At 45.7% G+C, this 24,377-nt stretch overlaps 1 protein-coding gene across 1 annotated transcript in view; it reads left to right on the forward strand.

Moving 5' to 3' along the window:
• The window catches only part of TAF5 (TATA-box binding protein associated factor 5), a 205,516-nt gene that overhangs the window by 82,373 nt on the left and 98,766 nt on the right, over nt 1–24,377 (forward strand). Inside the window, exons 6-7 of the mRNA XM_085606681.1 lie at nt 18,672–18,792; nt 19,239–19,368. Coding sequence (XP_085462807.1) covers nt 18,672–18,792; nt 19,239–19,368 — 251 coding nt within the window. The remainder of the gene's footprint in view (nt 1–18,671; nt 18,793–19,238; nt 19,369–24,377) is intronic.

Consider the following 24,377-nt stretch of genomic DNA (forward strand, 5'->3'; position numbering starts at 1 on the left):
TGTTAGCGGTGGTGGTATTGGTGGTTGTAGTGGTGGTGTTACTGTTGGGGGTGGTGTTACTGTTGGGGGTGGTGTTACTGTTGGTGGTAGTGGTCCTGGTGGTGGTGGAGATGTTGGTGCTGGTGGGGGTTGTACTGGTGGGGGTTGTACTGGTGGTGGTGATACTGGTGGTGGTGATACTGGTGGTGGTGATACTGGTGGTGGTGATACTGGTGGTGGTGATACTGGTGGTGGTGATACTGGTGGTGGTGATACTGGTGGTGGTGATACTGGTGGTGGTGATACTGGTGGTGGTGTTATTGGTGGTGGTGTTATTGTTGGTGGTGTTATTGTTGGTGGTGTTAGTGGTGGTATTGGTGGTGGAACTGGTGGTGATTATGGTACTGGTGGTACTTGCTGTAGTACTGGTGGTGGTACTGGTGGTGGTAGTGTTGGTGGTGGTATTGTTTGTAGTAGTGGTGGTGGTAGTTGTGGTGGAGATGGTATTAGTGGTAGTGGTACTGGTGGTCGTGGTGGTAGTGGTGGTGGTAGTGGAATTGGTTGTATTGGTGTTGGTATTTGTTGTGTTAGGGTGGTCGGACTGGTGGTAGTAGTGGTAGTGGTACTGGTGGTGGTAGTGGAATTGGTGGTGGTGGTGGTGGTACTTGTGGTGATTGTACTGGTGGTGACGGTACTGGTGGGAGTGGTACTGGTAGTGCTGGTGATGGTATTGTTGGTGGTACTGGTAGTGGTGGTAGTGATTGTTGGTGGTACTGGTGTTACTGGTTGTGGTGGTGGTGTTGACTAAAGAGGGACATACTCAAACTTTACACACCCTAAGAATGTATGGAAGAGGGTAACCGAGAGAGATTTATGGAGTGTGGGGGAAAATGAGCAAATAGGAAGGGAATTGAGAACAAGATTAAGTAAGAAAAGAGTAAAGAAAATCGCAAATGAGGGGGGATGTAAAAAGGAGACGTGAGAAGGAAGTCGGAGAGGTGGGAGGCGAGAAAGAAAAGAAGAAAAGCACGATGGACCGAAAGTAATTATGAAAAGAGGGTTGCTCTGCTGGAGTAGGCGGCGGGGGAGAAGGAACGCAATGCACAGACGGGGTGAAAGACAATGAACAGAGGTGGAGAGGAATGAGAGAAGGAAAACGATGGGACACGGGGGATTGGTGAGTAAAGAGAAGGGAAGAGAATTGCGCCCTGGATGGAAGCACGTCTGGCGGGAGATGAGGATCATTGCAAGCACACACCCAGAAAGCAATGTAAATGAGCATAAGGAACTGAGCAAGGAGGGATTCAGGGATTGTTGACACACTCCGAGAACATGGTAGGAAGAGACATGGCTTTACAACACGGAGAAATGCAGCACAGTGCATGTTAATTACCATTTACACATCCAAATCTCACCCCCTGGCCAACCATGCGCCTTTGTGCTCAGTAATTGATCGCACTGGCCCCCTCCTTGCAATTTGCGCCCCTCCCTGCTCAGGCACATTTAAATGGTTGTTGTCTGTGGAGCTACTGCCCATGAATGAACTCCCCACTGAAATATACAGTTCGAGGCATATGAGCTGCAGATTACACACTTTTGCATAGATCGCCATCTGGTGTTGGGCCCGGATGTTTGCAGTTTGTTTTTCCTCTTGGAAAGTCTTTGGAAGTCACGAGGTCGGTGACTCCTCCCTTGGTTCGTATTGCGCATGGGCTTCGGCTCCATCCTCAGTTTTTTTCCGCCATCGGGCTTGGATGTAATACTTCGCACTTCGACGAGGAATCCTATCTCATCGTGGTATTGGTCAGATCCTGATCTCCTCAATCACCTTCTCTTCGACACATCTTCGATTCCAGTCGTCGACGGCGACCTTCGGGCCTATCCAAGCTCCGGTCCCGGCTGATGGAAAGAACTCCATTCAAGAAGTGCCCTCGATGTGGGTCCAAATTCCCCCACACCGATCTTCATGAGGTGTGCAACCTCTGCCTCTCCCCTGAACATGAGGCTCGAGACTGTCCCGCCTGCAAGTCTTTTAGATCGAAAAAGACTATTCGAGATCGAAGGGCCAGACGAAACATGGCGCACTCCTCGACCTCCGTTCCAGTAGACATCTTCGGGGACGACGTCGAAGCTCCGGGACAGCAGCACACCGAAGAGGACCTCGTCAGTGCTTCCGAAGCCAACGACTCGGATGTGGAGGATATCACCCCGGCGCAGAGGGTCGTGAGTACTATACCCCCTCCCACACCCGCGCCGACACACAAAAAGGCTTCGTCACGCCTTCGCCTCCGGGCCTAGGCAAGACCAAAGACACTGCTTCAAACACCCCACCTTCGGGCCCGGTGAAGAAGCCTAATAAGCCTTCCGGCGGCTCGGGCTCGAGCCAGCCTGCCAGCGGTGCCGATAAACACACTTCGGCACCGAAAAAGAGACCGGCCTCTCCCTCGACACCGAGCTCCGCACCAAAGTCCTCGGTGTCGAAACCCAGCCTTTCGGTACCGACTAAACATCATAAGGACCTCGGCACCGACACTCCCGCGCCGAAGCCTACCTCGGCGCCGACCAAAAAATGGGTGGTTCCAAAAAAGCACGGCACGGACAAGCCTAAAAAGTCATCGGCCCCGAAACCTTCGGCGCCGACGGAACAAACATTATCTCAGGAACTGTTTACACCAGATCCCTTGCAAAAGACACTTACCAAGGATCCAAAAACTGGACATTTGGCACTCTCTTCTAAAAAGAGACATTTGGACAAACCGGCTCCGCCTCCACCTCCAAAGAGGAAAGACTGTGCTACCTCCCCTTTCAGAGTGCCTTCCTCACCTCCTCCACCCCCTCCGCCTTCTCCACCCCTGCCTCATCGCTCTCCAACCCCGTCTCCAGACCATGATGATCAGGGGGACCCATACGACGATCCAGGGGATGTGCCACAAGACCCCACCCCTACAGGATCCCCAGAGCCATGGGACAATTATAATAATCCAGACATTCCAGATGTCCCACAAGATGACCTTTATCCATCCAGGCCATCTCCACCAGAAGACTCATTAGGTTTTCACCACCTACTACAGAGGGCAGCACATTATCACGGGGTAGAGCTACACACTGACCCGGTAGAGGAAATTTCCTCCTCGACACCTTTGATACCGCAAATGGGTCTACTTCCATACTACCTATGCTCAAAGGGGTAATAAAACATGCGCCAGAGGTTTTTAAAGACACAGTCAGGGCTAGGGTCATTAACCCACGCATAGAGAAAGTATAAAGCTGCCCCCACAGATCCTGCCTATATCAAAGGGCCAGCGCCACTAGATTCCCTAGTGGTCTCCACTGCACGGAAGAGGTCAAACTCCCAGGCGTCAGGCGAAGCACCACCACCTGACAAAGAGTCAAAGCTACTGGACGCGTCAGGAAAGCGCACTGCGTCACAGGCAGCCAATATATGGCGTATTGCCAACACTAAAGCGCTATTGGCCAGATACGACAGAGCGCATTATGATGAACTAGAAACCATCATGCATCACCTCCCAGAAAAATACAAAAATAGGGCCCATGAATTAATTCAAGAGGGTAAGACCATAACTAACACCTCTATATGCTGTGCCTTAGACGCAGCAGACACAGCCTCCAGGGCCATTAACACTAGCGTCCTCCTCCGTCGCCATGCTTGGCTGAGAGTTTCAGGCTTTAAACCTGAGGTACAGGCCTCCATATTAAATCACCTATTTGATCAAGAACATCTATTCGGCCCAAAGGTAGATGAGGCCCTCGAGAAGATGAAGAAGGACACAGATACGGCGAAATCTATGGGAGCCCTGCAGTCACACCCTCCTAGGCGCTCCTTTCGCCGCCCTTCCTTTCGGGGCAGAGGCTACTCCTCAGATAGCGCGTCCACTTCCTACAAATCCCCTGCTCAATCCACCTTCACAAGGGGTTATCAAAGAGGCGGCTATAGAGGCAATAACAATAAAGGCAGAGGCAAAACAAATACCGCCCGCTCTGCCACACCGCCTACCCAATGACTTCCCCCTGCTCCCTCCAGACCATCCCACTCCGGTCGGGGGCAGGCTACAAAATTTCCTTCACGTCTGGGAGACCATCACCTCAGACAAATGGGTGACCCAAATTATTCGTTCAGGGTACTGCCTAGAATTGACATCTACCCCTCCAAACATTCCACCCAGGCAACGCCCAATGTCACAAGAACATTCCACGTTACTAAAACAGGAGGTAATCTCCCTCCTACAAAAACAGGCAATAGAACAAGTTCCCGCCAATCAGCAAAATTTAGGGGTCTACTCCCTATATTTTCTAATACCAAAAAGAGACAAGACTCTACAACCTATTCTAGATCTCCGGCCTCTAAACACATACATACATTCGGACCATTTTCACATGGTAACACTTCAGCAGGTACTTCCGCTCCTCTCCCAGAACGACTTTCTCACCACACTGGACTTGAAAGACGCATACTTTCACATTCCGGTACAACATGCTCACAGAAAGTACCTCAGATTTGTAGTGGACGGGCAACACTACCAGTTCAAGGTGCTCCCATTCGGGGTCACAACAGCACCAAGGGTATTCACTAAGTGCCTAGCGGTAGTGGCGGCACACCTCAGAAGACAGCACATTTTCGTCTTCCCATATTTGGACGACTGGCTAATAAAAGCCACATCCTACAACCAATGTGTACATCACACTGCCACTACCATCCAACTACTTCACCAGCTAGGTTTCACGGTGAACCACCAAAATCCCAGCTAATACCATCTCACACAAAGCAATACCTTGGTGCCACCATAGACACCTCAAAAGCCATAGCCTACCCCAATCCTGCCAGGATTGCAAGCATTCAGGCTTTGCGTCAAAGATTCATACCTCAACACTCTCTCCCAGCAAGAGTGTTTATGCAACTAATAGGGATGATGACCTCTTGCATTTTCATAGTGCCTCATGCAAGACTCCAGATGCGTCCACTCCAAGAGTGCTTAGCGCGCCAATGGAACCAGGCCCAGGGGCAACTGACAGATCTGGTGTTGGTAGACGGTCGCACCCATCGCTCTCTGCAGTGGTGGAACACCACAAATCTTTCCAGAGGTCGACCGTTCCTGGACCCTTTTCCACAGATAATCCTAACAGACGCATCGCTCTCCGGCTGGGAAGCTCATCTATTACACCTCACAGTGCAGGGCACATGGACACCACAACAAAAGTTACTCCACATCAACCATCTGGAGTTACTGGAAATCTTTCTAGCCCTCAAATCCTTTCAGACACAGATTTTAGGCAAGGCAGTCCTTATTCGCACAGACATGACGGCCATGTACTACATTCAAAAACAAGGCGGCACACACTCTCCACAGCTCTCTCAACTAGCACAGAGCATATAGAGATGGGCAATTCCACACAAAATCTTTCTCCTAGCCCAACATGTCCCAGGAGTCCAAAACGCCACGGCAGATCTGCTCAGCAGACAGACGCAGCAGATCCATGAGTGGGAACTTCACCCGCAGGTTCTTCACCCGTTCTTTCAGATGTGGGGGCATCCACACATAGACCTCTTCGCCACCCACGAAAACAAAAAATGCCCAAGCTTCGCCGCCAGATACCCACACCCATTGTCCAAAGGCAATGCGATATGGATGAACTGGTCAGGCAAAATTTCCACCTCTCCCACTAATTCCATTAGTGGTGCGAAAGCTACAACAGCACTCCCTCACACTGATTCTAGTAGCTCCAACATGGGCCAGACAACCGTGGTACACCACGCTGCTGGAACTCTCGGTAGTGCCACACCAAAAGTTACACCTCTCACCATGCCTCCTAACCCAGAACCATGGAGAGATCAGGCACCCGGACCCAGCTCAGCTCAACCTTGCGATCTGGCTCCTGAGATCCTAGAATTCGGATACCTTAACCTTCCCCCCGACTGTATGAACGTCATCAGAGAAGCTAGACGCCCTACTACTAGAGCCTGCTACGCTGCAAAGTGGAAAAGATTTGTTGTTTATTGCCATAACAACACAATCAACCCTCTAGACGCATCTATACAGCACATCATATGCTACTTACTCCATCTACAAAGGTGTAACCTAGCATATACATCCATTCGGCTACACCTCGCAGCAATTGCCGCTTACCTACAAAACAGACAGCACCTTTCACTTTTCAGAGTGCCTGCCATTAAAGCCTTCATGGAAGGTCTCAAACGAATAATTCCCCCCAGAGTACCACCCTCACCTGTGTGGAACTTAAATATAGTTCTCACAAGGCTAATGGGACCGCCTTTCGAACCTTTGCATAAATGTGAACTGCAATTTCTCACATGGAAAACAGCTTTCCTTGTCGCCATCACTTCCCTTAGAAGGGTCAGTGAGATACAAGCACTTACTATACAAGAACCTTTTCTCCAAATGCACCCGAACAAGGTTGTCCTCCGTGCCAACCCAAAATTCCTACCCAAAGTCATTTCCCCTTTTCATCTAAACCGATCGGTAGAATTACCGGTTTTTTTCTCGCAACCTCATACTGTTACAGAAAGGGCTCTACACACACTGGATGTTAAAAGGGCCTTACTTTACTATATCCAGAGAACACAACCTTTCAGAAAGACAAAACGACTGTTTGTCTCTTTCTCTCCACCACATAAAGGCAACCCCATCTCTAAATCGGGGATAGCTAGGTGGATTGTAAAATGCATACAGATTTGCTACCACAAGGCAAAACGCACGCTATCTGTTCCCCCTAAAGCCCACTCTACGCGAAAGATGGGGGCTTCTATGGCTTTTCTAGGGAACATCCCATTAGATGATATCTGCAAAGCAGCTACATGGTCAACACCGCACACTTTCACTAAACATTACTGTGTAGATGTGCAAACCAAGCAACAAGCTAGTGTGGGCCAGGCTGTACTAAAAACACTTTTTCAAACCACTGCAACAGATACCGGTGGTCGCCGCTAGGGTTGGGAACTGCTATATAGTCTATGCAAAAGTGTGTAATCTGCAGCTCATATGCCTCGAACGGAATATGCTACTTACTAGTATGCATCTGTTCTTGGCATGTAGAGCTGCAGATCTACACATGCCCACCCGCCTCCCCGGCTACCTGTATCTGTTCCAGTCTATCTTATTTAGATACAACACACATGGGTTTCTTCACTGTTATTACTACGCTCCATCTTTCCCTGTTGGCGAAAAACAATCTGAGGATGGAGCCGAAGCCCATGCGCAATACGAACCAAGGGATGAGTCACCGACCTCGTGACTTCCAAAGACTTTCCAAGAGGAAAAACTAACTGCAAACATCCGGGCCCAACACCGGATGGCGATCTATGCAAAAGTGTGTAGATCTGCAGCTCTACATGCCAAGAACAGATGCATACTGGTAAGTAGCATATTCCTTTCCCTCAGGCTTGAGAGGTCTCCAGGGTCGGTGCACCATCTCCCTGGTGAAGAATTGTGGTCCGAAAACACATGACGTGAGTACATAATGAAAGTGAGTTTAAACATCGATAACACTGGCTATTGTTCTAGAGCTCACCATCCCCTTGGCGCTAGAATAACGCGTGTGATTCGCGTCTGCTGGTATGACCCTTGCAGTGATTTTAGAAGGATGAAAGCCGAGTTCGGTTCTGATGGAGTCGACCCAACACCACCTCTGCAGCAGGCACTCCGGACAACCGAGCTATCTTCCAGCTTCTCGGGTTGCCAGTATGACTCCCGTAAGACCATGGACTGTGCTTCTAAAAACCAGGGCCCAGGGCTGCAAGTCACGGCTTCGAGGCGCTTTGCCTTGTATGAAACCGATCCGCCGCTTTGACAATAACCATTTTGGACAAATGTTTTCAGCTGAATCGGTCCGCGTTATTGCCTTTGGTATGCACAGAGTGTGCTGCACATTTAACTGATTTTCGGATATCCTTAACAAATGCAGGCGTTCAGAATATGATTATTTAAAATATGTGGAGCTATTGGACGGGACGGATGGAGCTGGTGTGCTTCTGAAAACGAAAAAAAATGAAAGGAAGGAATGTATTGAATGCAATAAAATGTACTGAAATGTATGAATTAGATAATCAAATACCACCTTATGCGACTGGACTGCAATGTCTAGTAAAACACAATATGTTCCCCCTCCACAGTATCCATGAGTAAGCTCCAACCTCAACCCCTGAATTTAGAAACATTCTGAGAGACCACAAGCCAGGACAGGTGAGGGATAGAGAAATTCAATTCTCCAGCACTATGGGAAATCACGCAATCACGCATGCAGTACGAGAAGTGCACACATTGGTGTAAAAGGCCAACCGATATTATTGTAAGCACAGTATACGAAGCATACATGCAAGAAAACAGGAAGGTCCGCATAAACACCAGAAATGCTGCTGCGGATAATATTTCCTGTGACCACGTGCTCTCCTCTCTTCAGCCCCCTGTCACCATGCCAGAGTTCTACTACCCGTCAGCATACTCATCACTCAGCTGCCTCTTTAACCATCGCAAATGCCTTTGACACACAATGATGCCCACGCCGACATTTGCTAGACCATAAACGTGTTGAAATCCCAGCTTCACACCCCACGCACTCAATGCTCCTTGCTCAAAAATAGCGTGCATTTATTTTTACAACACCGAAATCGATCAGCCACAGCAACAGATGCTGGATGGGGGACAAGCAAAATAAGTGCACGCTTCCCCTTATTGTTTTAAAACGATTTTATCGTCGGTTGAAAAACATTAATTTCTTGTTCACCTGGGTCAGTGAAAAACCACAGATGACCTACAATAAACAGAACAATAATCAGACCGGCACATTACTTTTTTCACATGTCTTGTAAACTGCTTGTTTAATAAAGCTGTTCCAAATATCAGGTTTGTTTCCGAGACTGGAAAACTGCTTATAATATCATTATGTGGCACTTCGTACAGTACTTTTACTGGTTGGTTCTAAGTGCAATAAAAAATGGTGTATTTCTAAAACTTAAATTAATGGCACTCAAGTTTGCCGCCTTCGAAAGGATGAAAGCGCGAGTTGGCTTTAGTCGTGACCTGCAGATACGATAGTTGTGAGCGCTGAGCGTGTAATGCCTGTAGACCTCTTGCATGTGATAGGGTCTGGAGTTAAGATCTGTTACCAACTCTCCTGTCGACAGTTTCACTGGCCATTTACATGGTGGCTGGATACTGGGTGTAGGAGGTGGGAATGGCGAAGTTCCGAGGCGTGACGTGTGTGAACTAGTGTAAAGCAGACAACTACATGTAGGATGTATGCGCAAGGGTAAACCAGAGTATGGAATGGTGCAAAGATTTTCAGCGTTCCAAGCAAAACAGGATTTTGTTTTGGGTGCTCCCTCTGCTGAAAAAATAAGCCTATTTTCAGACCTTTGTTTTTTGGTGCAACGCAGTGGCTGTACTTAAAGGATGCTGTCTTACCTAGGTTTATCCTTGAAAGGATGAAAGCGTGAGTTGGCTTCCTTGTGACCTGCAGATCACAGTAGTTGCGAGCACTGAGCTTTTTGTCCACATTAAAGCCTCAGCTGGGAGAGAGGTGGGACAAACGGTTGGACCCTCCTGCGTCAAGAGGACATCTGCTCACTGCAGCCGGCTGCCCCTCCCCCAAACAGTTTCTAGGAAAGCTGCATGGAGGCTCATAGTCCGCTGTTGTCTACCGGAAGTGTCTAGTCTGAATCTTCCAGGCAGTCTCAGCAGAGAGGCTACAAGTTGAATGTGCATTAAGTCAGAAGTACGTTCTATCACTGCCAACTCCTTAACACACATCCTGTGTTTTGTCCCATAAGGACAGCACGGCTAGCTCGCTGTTTCACTGCCGCTGTCCATATTGAAATGGCCTTTAGGACACACCCACACCGCGCCATAATGCGTCTAAGGCTGCTGACTCCCACTGAACACGTAACCACGTAACACCTGTGCTAGTCAGCCTCACTGGCTACCTAGAAGAAGAATATACTTTTATTTGATTTCATTAAAAAAAACCATAAAAGGGTGGAAAAACCACCATGAATAAAACTTACAAGGATATACGTTATAATTATTTTTGTAAGAAATATAAAAAGTTAACATGTAAGCAGAACTTTCGAATGGTTTCAAAGCCAGATGTTCTAATACTGCATGAGTTGGTTAACAGGTTCTGCATTGGCCAGGTCTCTTGCCGCATTTTAAAAAATGTTTATGGCTCTGCAGGACAATGGGATAGATGAGCCCGTGAGACAGTGAATCACTGCTGCTCTACAAGTTCTTATTTGTTCCTTCCTAAAGAGCTCCCGAAGGCCCTTTTTGCGCGTTTCTGCCAAAGCAGGGCAGATGCATAGTAGGTGCAGTAAGGACTCATCCCAAGCTCCACACAGGCGGCATTCCTTTGATTGCCATACGTATTTCCATTTTGGGGTCAAGTCTTTTGATGGGAATGACCCAAGCCTTAAAGTGAAAAAAAAATTTTTTCTGGTACAAAACGTGATCTAGCAGGTAGGATTGGGGTTGCAGCCTCTGGTATGACTGGATCACAGCCCAGGCGTGTTTGTTTTTTGCGAAGGCAGTTATGTCTAGTAATATGGAATGCCGTTTTATGGCTTTGTTGACCAATAATTTAAAAGTGAAGTAGGTGGGAGCTGTAAGCCATGCCTCCTCTAATTTCAGTGCTGAGAGGGAGGCCTTCAAAGCTTCGAAGATTTAATTTTTGAAGCTGGCTTGCTTTTCGATCTCTGCCCAACAATGATGTGCGAGTGTGTTTTCCTCTGCATCCAGCATCCTCCAATAATACTTGACTAATGTGCCTTGTTTGTCAGGGATCTGGTTCTTTAGACCATACTCAAGTCGAATTTGGGCTTGCGGAATGTGGCAGGGGATTGCAAACAGCTTTTTAAAAAGGATTGATTGTTCCAGGTTTAGGCCTATAGCATCCTTACCGTTCAGGATTTCTGTACCATATGAGATAGAAGGCAGGACTTTTGCTGCTATAACCTTTAATAGGTGCCCAATGGAGCCACCTGCAAGTTTGTTTTTTAAAAATTTTGAAGGCAAACTGCAGCTGTTTGGATTTCGTATGACCTTGGGACAGGTGGATCTTGAAGGTGAGTTTGCGATCAATTTGGAAGACAAGATATTTGTATGAATCCACCTCGGTCAAAGGTCGCTTGTCCAAGTAAATTTGCGGTCGGCTTTATGATGTTTATTAAAGCGCATCACCTTCGTTTTTTTGTGGTTGATGGTCAGTTGGACCGAGGTGGTATAGGCTCAGAGTTCTGTGATTAATCGTTGCAAACCAATTGGCGTTTGCGTCAGTAAGACGATGTCGTCCGCGTATTGAAGGCTCGGTGTGGATGTTGTGCCAAGTTTCGGAGGGTCACATTGGATTGACCGAAGGTGCTCATCCAGGTCAGCGGTGTAAATGTTAAAAAGGCACAGTGCCAACACACACCCTTGTTTTAGCCCGTTGAGTGTGTGGATCTTCTTAGTAATGCTGAGACCATCTCCTTTCCTAATCTGGACCCACGTCTGGGAGTACAGATTAATTATGGCCTCCAGCAATTTAGCTGGGACACCCCAGTTACGCATTTTTGCCCATAGCTTGGCTCTTGAAACCTTGTCGAAGGCCGCTTTAAGGTCGATGAAACCTACGTAGAGTGGCCTTGATTTTCTAAGGGCTTGATTGGCCATGAGTGTTACTGTGGAAATGTTCGTCAGGGTGCCCATCCCAGCCCTAAATCCGGTTTGCGTTGAAGGAATAAGGTTTATTCGCACCACACAGTCCTCTAAATCTACCAGCAAGTTTGAAGCGTAGATTTTAGCCTCCACATCAATTAACGCGATCAATCTGTAATTTGCAGGATCGGAACGAGAACCCAATGTATATATTGGGCTTAGAATACTTCCCCTCCAAGAGTCAGGGATCATGTTAAAAGTTAGAATGTTCGAGAAAAGAGGAGACAAATGATCTGCCCAGAATGGTGGGTTGTGCCGAAACAAGGCATTTGGGAGGCCGTTAGGCCCAGGGGCACCCTCAGATCTTAATTTTTTTTATTATTTTCAGTACTTGTTCTTTAAGAATCCGTGGCTACCTGGCTACCTATACATCAGCGAATCAGGTCACCACAAATGGGCAACGCGTTGAATCCCATTCTATATACCGCAAGGACTAACCCCCCACCCATCCATAACGTAGGTGTTTAAAGTGTGTTCTCTGTATATTTTCTAACACAAAGGCACACTGCACAGTTAAAGTCAGCACAAAAACCCCAGAAGCACCAGCAACTGCGCTGGCCTTCTCGTCGTTTGCATTATTTCTCTGTGCTTGTAATAAGTTTTTTGGGTAAATGGCGCATACGTACGGGATTTAGCATGATAGTGTAACTTCGAAAGTTTCACGTAACAAGCTTTTACCAAAATTCCCAACATTATACAGGGTATCCTGGCGCAATTTAAATGTCAGCTGTGCCTAGACGGAAGGTGGCCCACACATACTAAAGTGGCAGCAGTTCATCTTCCCGAGATGGAACCTTCTGGAATGGTAAGGGAGGTGAAGAAGCGGAGTTGAGCTACTAGCCATGAGAATCACTGGTAGCGGCCCTCCAGCTGTTGCAGCTGTCACACTTCCTTAGGAACCGGAAGTGTCTAGTCTAAATCTTCCAGGCAGTGTCAGCAGAGAGGCTACAAGTTGAATGTGCATTAAGTCAGAAAATACAATGCGACTAAACTGTGCACCGGAAACAGGTGAAAACGAAGAGTGCTCGGACCCAAACAATAATCCCAATGGTGTCACTTCGTACAACAGAAACCAAAGGCACAAATATGTAAAGATGGGAAAACCGTGAATTATAGCAAATCAAGATAAACTACAGCAAGTCAACATCTGCACTGTCTGCACTGTGTGATTACAGCAATAACGGGGGGGGGGGGCTACGGCCTGAGCGCTTGCTAACAGTAGTTGTGATGCAGATGCAACAGGGTGAGAGACAGACATGGCCCAAGAGAACAGTTTGGGTTGGCTCTGAGCTATAGCGCCATATTGGGCAAACATCATGGGCTGTTGTAGCTGTGGACTATATCTCCTCGGTGGGGCATTGTACACTGATGCACTCAACCTCACGCTAAGGCGCGCCCCCTGTGGACCGGATCTGCACAGGGTAATCAAAAACACTGCACAGTTCACACAGAACGTAGATTAGTCACTCAAGAATCTTAGAAATGCAGCAGGGAGCAGCTTTGCTGGAACTTAAGGTGATGACTGGGCAGTCCCGGGAGAAGGAATGTGCACAGGAGCTCGAGGGGCAGCGATGACGCGGGCATATCTTCAAAATATACATTAAATGAGAAGCCACAAAGCCCCATGTAATAACACCATTTAACCTATGCCACATCATATAACCAGATAGGGCAACCATATGCTCAGGGACGGCCATCACACATGCTCTGACCAACCGACTTATCCTTTGGTACAGGCATGACATGTCCTGAAATGCCATAATATGTCCGTTAGAAGGTTATATGCCCAAATTCAGCATTTTGGGGCCAGATAAAGGCGCACACACACACAGTTATACTACACTCACCGCATTCCAGGTGCAGATTCCATACTTTGTCTTTTGTAAGTTTATAAAGGTATTAGACTATGATGCAGCAGGATGCGCATTGGCATTTCACATCCTGGAGACAGAGGAGTGGGTGCATGAGACAGGAGACACGTCTGAGGCTACTTTCAGCACCGAAAGTGGAGCAGCGCCGGCTTCTGCTCCGTTGATTCAACTGCCATCCACCACTTCAACACTTACGGCTGCGGAAGACTGAGTTTCAATATTTACTTTTACACTGAAATTCCCCATTGAGGCCAAGTCTTTTGTGATCCCCTGTCCCACCTTCTTTCAGCTGTCTTAACTGCAGGTAAATGGCCTCCTACTGATATTTAAAATCTGAGTGTGGGAGGCAAAGAGCAACAAAAAGAAAATCTTCCCATTCGGACGCAGGTTTGAAAAGGGCACCAGGTACACTTTTGATACTTCCCAGAAGCGTTGTAATGAATTTAAATACTTACTTATGAGAACACTGTTAACACACACAATTTTAAGGAAGCCATACTGATGTTTTTAACATCATGTACACAGTCACTTTGAAACGCTCCCTCTGAACAAACCACAATAAATCCAAGTAAGCGAAGGAAGCAGACCTTTAATACGAGGGAGCAGGCATATCTGGATGCTGCGATCTATATTCCCGGAGTCAATCAAAATGTGAGGCGAAATTCAAACAGAATTCCGATGCCGTTTTCAGCAAAATAATACCGAACTGAAGTACGTTTTTAACTTCTCAGTGGAGGATGCTACGTCATGATCCATTTTAACCTTTACATACTACCAGGTACAGCTTAATTTAATTCAATATTTTTCTAGAGTGCAAACTCATCTTTCAGTCACAAAGCTGTATACAAAGAGCTGAATAATACAACATGAAACAAAAAGCCTGAAAATATTAGCGATTTCCAGCCACACAACACATTAAAGAGGGAAAACAATCATTACTCGTAATACTGTTGAAACAAACAACAAGCGGCATTGAAAGCGATCGCGAAAGTGAAATCAATTGTAAAACAAAACGAGTGGTGCGCGCGCAAAACGCTGCCTTCACGCTCGCCATCTGTTTTCATTCAGCCGCTTCTATTTGCATCTTGGTAGGCCTCAGTGAAAACAGATGCGCTTTTCATGAGCGGCGTCCGAAAACTGCAAGGGCGTCAACAAAAGTGACAGCCAGCAAACCAGAAGCACAGAAAATACATTAATCACTACCGAAGCCAATGGAAAAAGGTTGTGACAGAGGGGTGTGGATTAAAGTCCCCTTTTTCATACGGTTTACTATAGCTCTCGCAGGCGAGGAGCGCATGCGCGCTCCAATGCCAGGCGACACCTAAAGATTCAGTTTCCATTGGAAAAATTTGATGTCACAGTTGCATTTTGGGCCGTTTTCTATTGCGGGCATTAGGCCTACCCACACAAGTGAGGTACCATTTTTAGGTCTCGCCTACATAGCGCGTATGCGCTACATAAGAGGACCTTTAGCCATCGCTCTGCTCTTTTTGGAAGAACATACTCGTGCTTGTGGCGGCATCCACCTTGCGGGAGCGAGCAGCGACTCCATGCTAATTGGCTGTTGCTCGCTCCTGCAAGGCGGATGGTGCCACAAGCACGAGTGTGCTTGAAAACAGCTGCTGTTACTCCCCCTCTCTCACAACCCTCCCGCCCATTCCTTTCTTTGATGTGTTTTTTTTTTTTTTTAAACTTTCAGCGCGAGGCGCGCACACTTGTTTTTCTTGCTCTCTTTCATGAGCGAGCAAGGACAGTGTCAGCAAGGACTCTTTAGAACACGGCTGCTGCGCTGTCTCGGACTACTTCAGATTTGACTTTTTGAACCATCTAACCGGTCCGAGAGATAGCGACTAGTCCCCTCCTCAGACAGCGCCAAGAGGTCTTGGAAATGTCAGACTGTTATATTATGTGGTGTAAAGCTATTACCATCTGTACAGCGCCTTTAACCAAAAGAACAGTCCTGAAGCGCTTTCTTAATTTGACCGCCATTTTTAAACCGTTCTGGGATTTCCATCCATCGGTTTGCACAATTGCCTGTGTTGCGCTTTCCATATGTTTTGTGCCATACAATATTTTGTCTATTTTCTACCAGTACTCGAACTCATTGTCGACGCACAGCAGCTCACGAGGCCTGGACCTAAAGCACTTTGAATTCGGCCTCCTCGGAGAACTGTAATCCATCTGTAACGAAACTGGTACTCATTTTAAGCGCTCTGATACTAATCTAGTTTGCGCTATATAAAATTCTTTAAAAAACAATAAACGGACCCGTGAATAAACAGTGCTTCCTGCAGCTGCACATTTGAGAAACATCTCTCTGCTGTCTGAATTCCCCTCCCTTTTAATCTTTTTTTCTTTTCTTGTCCGATTCTTTTATTGGCCAAGAATTCTAGCGGTAAGAAAGGGTGTGCTTTTGTTTTGTGGGGCCGTGGTTAAACGCTGCTACAGTGAAAACTGAAACTTGTATTACAAGTGTCTTCACATAAAAGACAGAAAGAAGATCGACATACAAGCAGATCAAGTATTAAACAGAGATTAACTCATGGCAAGCCACGTACAAGGCTTGAGGCTTCCGCAAAGAACATTACTCTGATGCACCAGTGATCCAAGCGCACAAAGTTCAATCCTTGTGACCTATGATGTTGTCTACAGTAGCATCGGGTAGCGGTCACAGAGTAACCCAAGCAAAGGAAGGGATAACCTACCCTGTTGTATGGAAGGATGCATTGTTAAAGCTCTTACTTCATTTAGAGTGAATTAGGAATTAAAAAGCACACAAATACGCGCTCAAGCAGTGCTTTTACGAGCTTTGTTACTTGTTCATTGGTTACATCCAAGCAGCGAAGCTGCGCCCTGCATGCGAAATACACAAACTCAGGATGGAACTTTTCTCCATCAAAATTTTCATGGCAGCAACTCAAAACAAGTAAATAAGACAGTAAAAAAACAAAAACACCACACACAAGCTGACACTATTGTAATTGTTATTGGTTGTTATTGGTTTTGTTTTTTGTTTTAAATTGAACCTCCAGCCATACAGAGATGCTTTAACAAAATTATACCGTACTTCCCCTGCCTACATTTAGTGCTGTGAATGCGTTTACTATTTACGAAAAATAATAATTCCAGAAATTATCTTTATGTCCAGACCTGACCCCTACTAATATCGCGCAAGGCTAGCCTATTGGAGGAGGCAAGTTAATTGGTGTCTCCCTCAAGGTTTCTTTCCCGATTGCCTGAAGGATGGTTTTGGCACTTTCTTGCGAAGGCACCACATAAACTAAACATCTATACTTGAACCCTCAAATGTATGAGCAGACCAGGAAGCATTACGGAGGCTGCTTTATTCCACATTGTTAATGACCTTTACAGAGCCTTAACACTACTCATTGTCGGATTACAGTCCCTGACTTATCTGCGACTTATCTGCTGCATTATTATTTTGGAATATTTCTTTAAGAAGTATTTTAATTTAAGTGCATCAAAAATGTAAAGGCTACAAAACGGAATTTCAGGAATAAGCTGCATCACAAGGTACTATAACATGCAAGGAACCTCACAGCGGCACACATCGACATGCATAATTATATTTTTTGCTATTATCCTCCCTGTGTTGGTCGGAGCAGATTAAATAACAAACATTTGCAATGCTATTGGTCTCGCATTTGTGAAAGTCAACGCTATCGGGGTGGTGAACAATGTTTTAAACTTTTTTTTAGTTTTTTTGTTGGCAGTGGAGTGATTTAAAGAAACGAGCATTGGCATAGCCAATAGGTCTCGCCTTTGGGACCTTATAAGTGTTTAGCCATGCAACAGTTGGTGTTGTTGCACCAAGGATATTGTGCTTCATAACTAAATACTTATAAGGCCCCAAAGGCGAGACCTATTGGCTTTGCCAATGCTTGTTATCAGTAGACTTAGAGGAACACAGAATAGTTGAATAAGTGTTATTGCCTATTGTTTTTCTCTACATTTGTGCCTTCAAAAAGAAGATGGTATGTAAAAAATAATTTGTTTTGAAAAATGCCCTCTTATCAGCATGCTAGTATGGGTTCCCACAAATTCAGAGCTGTGCAAAAAACCACTGCTTCTAAACTCCATAACTGTTTCTATTTCAGAAATTCATAGGTTTCCTTGATACCTATTTTTCACTCTTTATAGTTTACCTAATAAATTGCTGTATACCCAGCCAATACACAAAGAAAAACCATTGCAAGGTGCAGCTCTGTTATTGACTCTGGGTACCTCAGGTTCTTGGTGAACCTACAAGCCCTATATATCCCTGCAACCTGAAGAGTCCAGAGGACGTAACGGTATATTGCTTTCGACAATCTGTCATAGTTGGAAGTTACGAGTGAAATCCTAGGCACAAATGGCTGTGTTTTTTCAATTTTAACATTTTTATTTCAACCGTTACTTTCTTTAGGAAAACCTTGAAGGATCTACACACATGACCCCTTGCTAAATTCAGAATGAAGTCTATTTTTCAGACATGTATAGCTTTCTGGGAACTACTATTGGTTTTACACCCATTTCTGCCACCAACTGGAAGGAGGTTGAAAGCAGAATAAATGGGGAAAATGGGCGATGTCCCAGTAAAATGCCAAAACTGTGCTAAAAAATTGCTTTTCTGACCAGTCTGCCTGTTCCTGAACCTTGGACAGTTGAGATTTTAGCACTGCAAAGCCTTCGTTGATAAAATTTGCAGGGGAAAAACCTAGATGCTTTCTTCTGCAGCACTTTAATTTTTCCACAAAACACCAAACATTTGCTGTATTTTGGCTAATTTCTCAGTCCCCTCGAGGGAAATCCACAAACCCTGGGTACCTTAAGAATACACAGGATGTTAAATAAAAATTTTTAAAAATGCCAATTTGGATTGGATACCTATGTGGACAAAGTTATGGAGGCCTAAGCGTGAACTACCCCAAATAGCCAAAAAAAGACGGGGGGAGGGGGCAGAGAGGGAAGAGATGTAGCAGCGAAGAGGTTAAGACCTGTTTTACAGAAGGTTTTCTATCATTTTGTAGCTGGTGATGGAGTATTAATGCATTGCTTGTGTTTATCTCTCTTTCTGCCTCTTTTTCTGTTTCTGCAGGGTCTGACTGCTGTTGACTTCACCGATGACTCCAGCCTAATGGCCGGAGGCTTTGCTGACTCAACCGTTCGTGTGTGGTCTGTGACGCCAAAGAAGCTACGCAGTGTAAAAAATGCACAAGGTACAGTTAGGTGACTCGAACAAAGCAGTTTATTGTAGTGCCTATAGAAGTGGTAATTATTAGAAGTACTTTAACTCCAAATATGTCAACTAGAAATGTATGAAAAGTAACTTCAGGCTTTCCATTGTATTTTTAACCATAATTGAAACATATTGAGGCTCATAAGAGCTCTGATATTTGAGAAACTATAGCTTGAGGGCGTGGGGTGTGAAGTGGTGCTCTAGCACATACGATGTAGGTGTACTACAAATTTATATTAAGACTAATGCTTAAAAATGCAGCATTTTTCAGGTGAATAAAGGGTCACTTGACCTTTTTTACTAATACTATATATAATGTCAGAATTTTATTTAGTGTTCTCCAGAGAAGCATGTGGAGGTTTAGCATGTGTCTCCAGTCTTTACTTGATGTGTGTGCTCTAAATCTGGAGAATTGGTGTTTTACAGATCTCAGTCTTATAGACAAAGAATCAGACGATGTGTTGGAGAGAATAATGGATGAGAGGACAGCAAGTGAGTTGAAGGTTTTACACGGCCACAGTGGTCCTGTTTATGGCACCAGCTTCAGTCCTGACAGGTAATTTTTAACTGGTAAATACAATCTTTATGCATAAGAATGAAATGCTTCTGACATCTGTGAAACTGATATCGGAAATCTCTAGGATGGCGGCTATTTAAAAAAAAAAAAAAACACTCACACACTTGCCCACAGCTAGCACTCACTCATGCACACTGCCTAGTTTTATGTGCTGCTTTCAAAACCTCTGCAGATTGGGTGTTCAGTTTTTTAGGAATCTGGTTTTAAACAAGCTTTGGAAACTGCATTATTAAATGTGCTTCAAGCCGTTTGCATGATATGAGATAATGGAGTTAATGCGGTTTCAAAATACTTCAAGCTGTTCTTAAAATAATCTCTGAAGAATTTAAGATCTTTTCAGTTAAACTGGAAGGTTTTGAATCCAGTTCCTTAGTTACAGTTTATACAATGGAGGCGGAGAAACATCAAGGTGAGTGAGTTAACTAGCATTCCTGAGTAAATACGGATTCAGTTTAGTGTTTTTTGCCTTCATGTTGCATTTAAATATTTGATCAGTCTTTGCTCAGCACCTTCAAAGAAAAGGGCCACCATTTAAATAAGCTAGCTTAAACTTTTAGCAAGCAGATGCTGGCAGTCACAGTGTATCATCAAGGCATGTAGAAGCATGGGACGCAGTCAAATATATCAAAATAGCAAAACAAATTCAAGCACCTAGAGAAAACAGATTAAAGTCACAGGTTTATAGGATAAAAAACTAGCAACGTTGTACAGTTTTTCTTTCGAGCTCTCCTCAACAAGACGAACAGGAATTTAAAAACCACGAAAAGCTAAATTATAGAAGTCTTTTGATAGACTTAATTAGCTTGATGTATGGCCTGTGTATGTGTACGCTTCATGTGGAAGTACCACTCTTGAACAATAGTGGGACTTTATCAAACAAAGTTTGGTGTTTTGCGTGATGAGGGCCAACTAACAACCTCCATTGGCATACACATAACTTTAAAGTAACACAAGCCATCATGTCATTAACATGCTGACGACCGGTTAATCAGGCAGGTTAATATTGTAGTTGAATACCAATAAAGAGGCATTTCCTCACCTGTGCCACCAATCACATAGCTAGCTGACTAAGAAACTGCCTGCCACAAAGGGATCTGGTCACATGGAACAATAATATTTAACATTACAATGAGGAAATGTGTCTTACTTCCAACCAGCATCATCACAATTATTTAACTCATAAGAAAGTTTGCATACACTATAACTTATCATTTCAGACCCCCCCCCCCCCCCCCCCCCCTTTCCCTGCTTCTCTTGCTCTGCTACAGTGTACGGATGTGCCCTCTGTTTGCATGGTTGCCCCCACTTTTTGCAAAACTGCTGATGTACTTTGACTGAGTGTGCCCTGGGCTCTTCAAACAGGTACTCGGGGCCTATGTTCAATCCCTAAACTACTTTAGAAACAAAACCAAATTGGCACTCTTTGGCCACCGGTCAGTCTCTTGTAAATGGTACCATAGGTGCCAAGGGCATTGTGGGCCAGGGAAGGCCTCCAAGGGCTGCAGCATTTACTGTGCCACCCTTAGGGGCCCTGTACCTTTATATATTTGTGTGTGTGTGTGTGTGTGTGTGTGTGTGTGTATATATATATATATATATATATATATATATATATATATATATATATACACACACACTTTTTTTTCTTGCAGGCTATGTGTTTTGGTGCAGAACAAAGTGAAGAGTCGACATGGCACACATCCCTGTGTGCCATGCCTACATCCCACTGCCCTGGCATAGGTCAGCCACTCCTCTAGCTGGGTGCACTATACCAGTGGTGAGGGTACAGGTGCATGAGCCCTGTACCCCTACAGTGTCTAAGACAAGACATTGTAAGTGCAGTACTGCCATTAAGAGTATATGGTGCTGAGAATTTGTCATTACGAACTCGACAGCAGCATAATGGCTTTGCTGAAAACTGGGAAGTTTGGTATCTGACTTCTCAGCACATTAAACCCACACTGATGCCAGTGTGCGATTTAATGAAAAATGCACACAGAGGGCATCTTAGAAATGCTCCTGGAAACCGACCTAACACTAGTGTCCAAGCTGATTGGCTGCTCGCCAGCTGCCAAAACCAGACATGTTTCTGGACCCCTGGGTCGAGAGCCTGCTGCTCTTGGGTGTCTGAAACAATGCACATCCTGGGACGAGGTGCCAAGCCTCCTCCCCTCAGGATGGGCAGGGTCCACGAAGGGGAAGCTTCTAAGGCTTGCCGCCTTTGTGAGCTACCCCAAGCCTTTGCTGCTTCCAGCCACTGGTCCCCCACAGGTTCTGACCCCACTTTGGGCAGAGGAATCGGCTGGAAAACCAAGTAAGGAAGGGAGGTGTGCCCACCTTTGCCAACCCCACCCCTTGTGGGGGAGGCGAGGTGAAGCACAACTCAGTCGCCGCCATCTTGCAGATGGGGGGACCCAGCCAACCAAGTGAGGCATTTGCCCCCCTCCCACACCAAGGAAGGGACCCATTGGTCCCAACATTTACCTACCTGTAACGCCCCTAAATCTGGTATTTAGGGGCAACTTTAACCTTGCCTCCTCAGACCAGAACCGACCAAGAAGAAGAGAAGGACCGAAGAGCCTGCTGAAACTAAGAGTTCGACGTCCACTGACTTGGCCCCAGCCCTACCGGCCTCAAAAACCCAGAGGACCTGCCCTACCTTCCATAAGAAATACTGTCTCTCGTGAGCACCAGATTTGCTCACCCACAGACTCTGGCCCTGGCCAAATCCGCAGGTCTGCACCACTCTGCACCCGACGCCTACGGCCTGAGTTCGAGTGGCCCAACATCACGAGGAGGTCTCCCCTGCGATCCTGATCTGAGATCTGGTGATCACTGACCTACCTCCAATCTCCAAGCGAAGCCTGCGGACTCTTTCTGGAGGATCCCTCCCGACCGCAACCGGAGCTGGTAAGGAAATCCCGGCGCCTAAAGACAACCCTGCACCCGCAGCCTTGGGTGGCCCAACTGACGATGTCCCAGCATCCCAACTTACCTCTCCAACCGGTGGTCACCTCCAGAAGATATTCGTTCCCGAGCCTGCAGTCTTTATTGCAACCGGAGAATCCCCATTGAAATCCACAGGACACCCGCAGCCCCACGGCCTTGGGTGGCCCAACTGACGGTGTCCCAGCATCCCTAAGCATCCCAACTTACCTCTCCAACCGGTGGTCACCTCCAGAAGATATTCGCTCCCGAGCCTGCAGTCTTTATTGCAACCGGAGAATCCCCATTGAAATCAACAGGACACCCGACGCCAAAACAGCACACTGCACCCAGCCGCCGCTGCGGGTGTACTATGGGTGGTAACTCGGATCCCCCTTTGCCCTGAGCCTAACAGCAGGAGCTTTGCTCCCACAACCTTGTGTCTAGCTCATGAGCAGCCACCAACCAGAGGCCCCCTATTCCTCATTGGATAACATTGGGCCTCCGCACTGTGCATCCGGCCGCCCTAGTGCCGCTGAGTGTGCTTTGAGAGTGCATCCTTGACCCTGGGGGAACCCTGGTTCTAACCTCAGGATACCAACTCCCTCAAATTTGCACTTACCTGCAAACTGTTAACTTCATTTTTCTCCATAGGAATACATTGACTGTTTTCCTTAAATTGTCGTATGGAGTTGGTTTTGTATGAAACATTGAAAAACTGCAAATAACTAAACTGCTTTACTTACCTTTTCTCTAGGAAATGTCCCGGTGTGATATCTAGGCATATCACACTGAGTAGATGAGTAGAAAAAGTAATCCATAAAGTAATCGGTAAAGTACTCAGAAGTAATCTAACAGTAATTTCCACTGTATTGAAAGCATTTACAAACCTGTAACAAAATAATTTACATTCAGCTTGCTTGTATTGTTCAACCTGCCTTCAAAAGTACCATTTACACTTACCTGTACCAGGCTTGCTTGGTTTAAAAAAATTAATATAACTAAATATTTTTATACAAATCAAATTGGTCTGAGTTCAGTCTTTGAGTGTGTGTGACATCATTTGCTGATTGAGTGTGTACAACAAATGCTTAACACTACCCGCTGTTAAAACCTTACTGCTCGCCCACACTACCTCAAATAGAGAGTAAGGTGCTATCTACTTTCACCTCTGCCTACCTTTTGGGGGTTCCACTGGACTCTGTGCACACTATACCTTATTTTGGTATAGTATATACAGAGCCAGCTACCTACATCCAGTAGTATGGATAGTCCTAGGTTTTCTCATCACTACATACCCTGCGACTCTCCTTCTCCAGATACATGAAATAATCCTGCGGCTGATCCCAGCTGTATTCCTGATAATTTTTCCTGCAGCAACATGACTGTCTAAGAATCATTCATGCTGTCCTCTCCAAGCCTCTAGTGGTTTCCACATTTGCAAGTAACATGCAGGAGATTGAGAGAAACCTAAACAATTATCTGCTTTTAAGGACTGGGCTTTCCATTATTCAGACAAAATTGCTACAAACAACCTTCAAGGCCACCTTAGATCGACAAACCTCTGCCTTGGAAAAGTTACAACGTATTTCAGAACATTGACCAAACTGCCATGCTCCAACCCGACAGCTCTACAAGTTAGAGGAAAGTGGCAAGTAGTAGCACACGTGAGAAAAGATCAGCAAGTGTACCCTTAAAAGGACAGCTAGTGGATTGGGTCTCTTCTGATCTTTGGTCAAAATACCTAACTTGATAATGGGGAACCTGTTGTCCAAGTTAAGCTATCTGTAAACCACAGTTCATCCTCCTTGGTGCTGGCTCAAACAATTCCAGCTTCCAGATACAGGGGCCAATTAAGAGTGGGTATTGCAGTTAAGGTGAACATCAGACCGAGTCTGTTCTGTTCTAAATATTTTTTGTAAATAGATCTTTATTTGCATAATTAGCAAAAGCAACGTCAATAGCGAAATGGTCCATAATGATGTACCTCTACGTTGACGTACAGCTTTAAGTGTTTAACATTTCTTGTTGCGTGTAATTCGTGTCCGCATTAAAACAAGAGC

Source organism: Triturus cristatus, chromosome 1_2 (genome assembly GCF_964204655.1).
Source record: "Triturus cristatus chromosome 1_2, aTriCri1.1, whole genome shotgun sequence".
In the NCBI taxonomy this organism is placed as follows: domain Eukaryota; kingdom Metazoa; phylum Chordata; class Amphibia; order Caudata; family Salamandridae; genus Triturus; species Triturus cristatus.